Source organism: Gymnoscopelus microlampas, assembly GCF_963454915.1.
Source record: "Gymnoscopelus microlampas genome assembly, chromosome: 6".
Classification (NCBI taxonomy): domain Eukaryota; kingdom Metazoa; phylum Chordata; class Actinopteri; order Myctophiformes; family Myctophidae; genus Gymnoscopelus; species Gymnoscopelus microlampas.
Window position 1 is genome coordinate 20310185 of NC_139943.1, and position 5000 is coordinate 20315184.

Here is a 5000-nt window from a genome sequence, read left to right on the forward strand (position 1 = left end):
GAGGGTCAGGGTCTGGACAGGACATTTACCAGGTCCCGCCCTCCTTGGACAAAAGAAGCTGGGAAAGCAGCAACAAGCCCCTGGGAAAGGTAAGGATGGATGGATGGATGGATGGATGGATGGATGGATGGATGGATGGAAACAGACTTTTTAGCTTTATATGGCATACTGTGGTACTCAGTGGAACTAACTTAGCATACCTTAAGTTCCTATCTAGCAGTATTACAATGAAAACTAATTTTTAAATGTTTTAAAGAAAAACATGGTCCTAATGTTTTGCCAATTATTTGGGGGCCCACTTCCAATATTATCCTCATGGCCAAACCAGTGGACCCCCCGGCAGCACCCCAGGTTGGGATGGAATGGCTGCTGTAGATGTTTGGAGGAAGTGGAGGTGAGAAAGAACAAGACTATCAGTGGACAGTGGGGCATAGCTGAGTGGTTAGTGAGCCCGCCTAGGGAGCCAGAGGCCCTGGTTGCCCCAGGTTCGATTCCAGGCCAGGCCAGCATATGTGTCGATGAAATGAAATTTGTCCCTGAGCAAGACTCTTAACCCCTAATTGCTCACAGGTTCTCATTGGAAACAAGACCGCAAGGACTTTCATGAATGAAGGAATTATCCTTATCCTTGGAGGAAGTGAAGGTGAGACAGAACAAGACTATCAGTGGAGGAAGTGCAGGTGAGACAGAACAAGACTATCAGTGGAGGAAGTGTAGGTGAGACAGAACAAGACTATCAGTGGGGGTTATCAGGCAGCCATCTCTCAGCACATTATGTTTCACTGAATGAAAGGAGAGCTCTATCGCCTCTGTCGGGTGGAAACCTCAGTCCAAAACTGTTACTTTCCAGGATTCAAATTCAAAAGTAGCAAAAGTAGCAGATCCGCAAGCTCAAAACGTGACACGAAGCGCCACGTTTTGAGCTTGTGGATGCTTGTTTGATGCTTTTGTGTGACGCTGCAGTATGATCAAAGTAGGGGGTTCATTTACAAAAAAAAACGCAAACAGTTGGAATTATGGAGATAAGAGGTTTCTGCCCGACCGCAACGATACAATACCTTCACAATGCTCAGTAGTTAATGATTCATCCCATGGCAACCCCCCTGGATCCTCTCTCAGCACTATCAAACCTACGCTAATTTCACCACTGAGGACACTGAAGAAGGCTGGATAGACGAAATATTTGTCTGTTGGTAATACTACTGTTGGTATATACTGTTGTTATATACGACAATTAACCAGATTAACCCTACTTGAGCAAGATGAAGTGAGTTATTGGTTTGGATATATTTTGGGTTAATCACCCAGCCCCCTAGAGCACAACATTTCACCCAATAATTTCCACCATTCCTCCATCCATCTCCTCAACAAAAGGCTAATGGGACGAATGACCCTCCTGACTAAAAACGGCACGCTCAGCAGTTAGTTCACAAACTACACAATGACAAACCGAGAGAGAAGGAAGGAAGGAGGGAAGGAATGAACAATAGAGAGAAAAACTGGTAAAGAAACCCAAGGAGAAGGGAGCGAGAGAGAAAATGGCAGGTGTTTGGCAGTGATGAGGGAGGGTTGTGTGTTTGCTTGAGCGCATGCATAGACAATCTGTGGAAATACATAATAAGTTTGTTAATAATTCAGCACTGATCTCGTGGTCGGGTGAGTAAGCGTTCTTCTGTGCCAGCAGGTTACACTGTGTGTGTGTGTGTGTGTGTGTGTGTGTGTGTGTGTGTGTGTGTGTGTGTGTGTGTGTGTGTGTGTGTGTGTGTGTGTGTGTGTGTGTGTGTGTGTGTGTGTGTGTGTGTGTGTGTGTGCACATTTGTACCCTCTTGGGAAGTCCCTCCTCCAGACGTGCTGAGGTGCAGCGAGCCATATGTACTGTATGAGCAGGCTTGTGAATTGGAGTGTGATGTGTGTGTGCGTGTGTGGAGCTGATAGGACTGGTGGTGGTGGTGATGATGATGATGATGGTGCAGCGTACAGCTGCTCCCACCCTTCCCTCCTCCACGCCACCCCCCTCCCCGATTACCTCATCTCTCTATACTGTCTTGTCTATCTGCCTGTCTTCTGCTCCACCCTTCCCATGTGGAAATGACAACATCAAACCATTTTTTCTCTCAACGGTTTAGCGGTAGAAGGAGAGGACAATGAGAAGTTGCTTTCTAACACACAGTGTTTATTATTATTATTATTATCTACCATTGATGTCTTTCAGTGTGACTAGATATTCTCTTGTCAATAAAACCAGAAAGAGAATCCTTTCACAGCCAGTGTAAAGGCTGATTTATATACTTAGTCGTACGACGGTGTCCTGCGCCGGAAAAAGCCGGTCCACAAGCTCACAACTCGTCGCATTGTGACTCGTTGTGAGCTTGTAGATCCGTTACTTTTTTAGCAGAAGCCCACGCTGAGGCAGACAGGAAGTAGGAAGCATACAGGAGGGAAGCGGAGAATTTCCTGTCCTCAAAGATACTCTAAAATGATTTTGTATGCCTAGCGTGAATTGTGGTTAGCTGGATACAGGAGGATACTGTACATCGGTGGCATACGTACCACTGTGTGCTGTCATCACTGCTACTTAGGGCTGTCACAATCATGTCATTTTATTTGACGATTAATTGTCATACAAATAATTGCGATTAACGATTGAATTGAACATTGAACGGCATTGAACGTCGGAACATAGAATTACATACAACCTGGTATCACTTTGTGACAGGCCTTCTGCTACCACTAAAGAGAGAGATACCGTTTAAAATGCATTGCAAGCACCTGGTCCGCTGGCGTAGCGGTCCAGGCACCTAGGCTCATAAGCAGCCTGACAGCGCCTTGCGAGTTCGAGTCCCGTTCCCTGCGTGTCTCTCCCCTCTCTCTCCCTCTTTCCTGTCTATCTTCACCTAAAAAATATATCAATAAAGGCAACAAATATTGCCTAGTGAGGCACAGATAGAAGAGGAGAGGAGAGGAGAGAGAAAGTGTTTACAAACGGTCACATTCTCATGTGCTGTCATCACCACAGCGTTTATACACACAGTGTGCAGCAGCCATGATGTCATCATCACCATACTGTACTCCAACGGGGAGGGAAGCCCACCAGGGACAAAGAAAAGCAGGGGATAAACAGAGATCCCAACAGTAATCTGCACTGCCTTAGCAACACAACAACAACAACAACACACTAGGGCTGGGCAATTCACCGAGAATATATCAAAATCGACTTAATCTTGCTCATGTAGGTTAATCGAATAATCGTCCCCTTCAGGACTTCCTTACTGTATATTCACACCTCGAAACAACCTGTTCATGCTTTTTAATGTTGTTAATGTTTTAACTGTATGTAATGTTTTATTTATGTGTATAGGACCCCCTTTAACCCATTAAGCCCTGGAACTGTGTCATTTTTAGATTTGAGCTAAAAAGCATTATTTTACACTTTGGGCTATTTTTAGAAAAATCGTGAAAATGTGTGCAAATCTTTGAATATATATATTTTTAAAGCGAACATTTTTAACTCAAATCTTTGCTTCTGGGGGTCCCTGGAACAAAACATTTTGATGGGGGTCTGTGGCCAAATTCATATAATTTTGGGGGTCCTTGAAATGAAAAAGATTGAGCACCACTGATATAGAAACATACGTTTTTCAGAAAACTGTTGAGATTTAGGAGACATGTAGAATCGTCTTCAGGTCTCAATGGACTAAAAGGAGATGCCGCATCTCAAGGGGCTTTCCTCTCAATACATTCTGAGGAGCAGTTTTTTTAATATATATAGATTTTTGTATTTCTTATATCAATAAATTGACTTTTTTATTTTACATAATCTACTACATCGATTAGTCTGACTAACCACTTACCAACCACTTAAAAGCCCTGTATTACATTGTTGTACAATGGTGGCGTACAAAAATAGCGACAATAGCCAATCTACAAGCTCACAACGGGTCGCATGGCCCATGTCCCAGTGGATTCTAATGGGAAATAACCAGGGAGGAAGTGTGAAGGGATCGATGCAGGGCGGGAGGGAGAGAGCGAGAGACAGAGAGACAGAGAGAGAGAGGGGTTTCCTTTCAGCGACATGCTGTTTTAATGTCATCACACCCAGGAGAGAGAGAGAGAGAGAGAGACACACACACACGCACACGCACACGCACACGCACACGCACACACACACAGACAGAGGGATGGAGCAATACTCCTTGCAGTCATAAGAAAAACAGCTATTTCACTATTTCATATTGCTGTTTTAATATTTTATAAACATTGTGAGCTTTAAGCGTTTCTGAGGTAGGAGGGGTGGAGGGAGGGAGGGAGGGGAGGAGGGGGGTGGAACGACATGTACTCCCTCCCAGCTAGCATGGTGGGCCTTTTCTGCTGAGATTGTATCATAAGAGTTCTTGCCACACACATTAGCTCATTAAGCTGTTACCACTATTTGCCTAGTTATCAAGTTCACTATTTACCTTTCCATTTGGTGCATTAGGACATTAGGAAAGTAGAGAGAGAGAGAGGGGCATGCATGCACGCACGCACATGCTAACTAAAGATCTGGAGAGATGGGGAAACCACTGTTACTGAACAAACATACTATAGAAATGATTACTGAGAATATAGAGCTATTTAACACTTATTTGAACAAAAACATATCACTTATACTGCACCTCAAAATTCTCACAACTTGCTCGGTTGAATTCTCACTTAGACTCATCATTCTTTAGAGTGTGGTACCTCTCTGTGTGTGTGTGTGTGTGTGTGTGTGTGTGTGTGTGTGTGTGTGTGTGTGTGTGTGTGTGTGTGTGTGTGTGTGTGTGTGTGTGTGTGTGTGTGTGTGTGTGTGTGTGTGTGTGTGTGTGTGTGTGTGTGTGTGTGTGTGTGTGCGTGCGTGCGTGCGTGCGTGTGTGTGCTCATGCCAAATGCTCTCTGTATTACCCTGCCAGTGCCCTTCATTGTTATCGCTCGTCCTTGTCCTCATTCACCTACTCCTCTCTTCTCCAGACAAACACACA

At 44.4% G+C, this 5000-nt stretch overlaps 1 protein-coding gene across 3 annotated transcripts in view; it reads left to right on the forward strand.

Annotated features, from left to right (window-relative positions):
• bcar1 (BCAR1 scaffold protein, Cas family member) overlaps positions 1 to 5000 on the forward strand; it is a 120056-nt gene that overhangs the window by 84454 nt on the left and 30602 nt on the right. For all 3 annotated transcript variants that reach the window (XM_084060997.1, XM_084060998.1, XM_084060999.1), the window contains exon 2: positions 1 to 89. This exon is cut by the window's left edge and continues 667 nt beyond it. In XM_084060997.1, the coding sequence (XP_083917123.1) occupies positions 1 to 89 (89 nt within the window). The remainder of the gene's footprint in view (positions 90 to 5000) is intronic.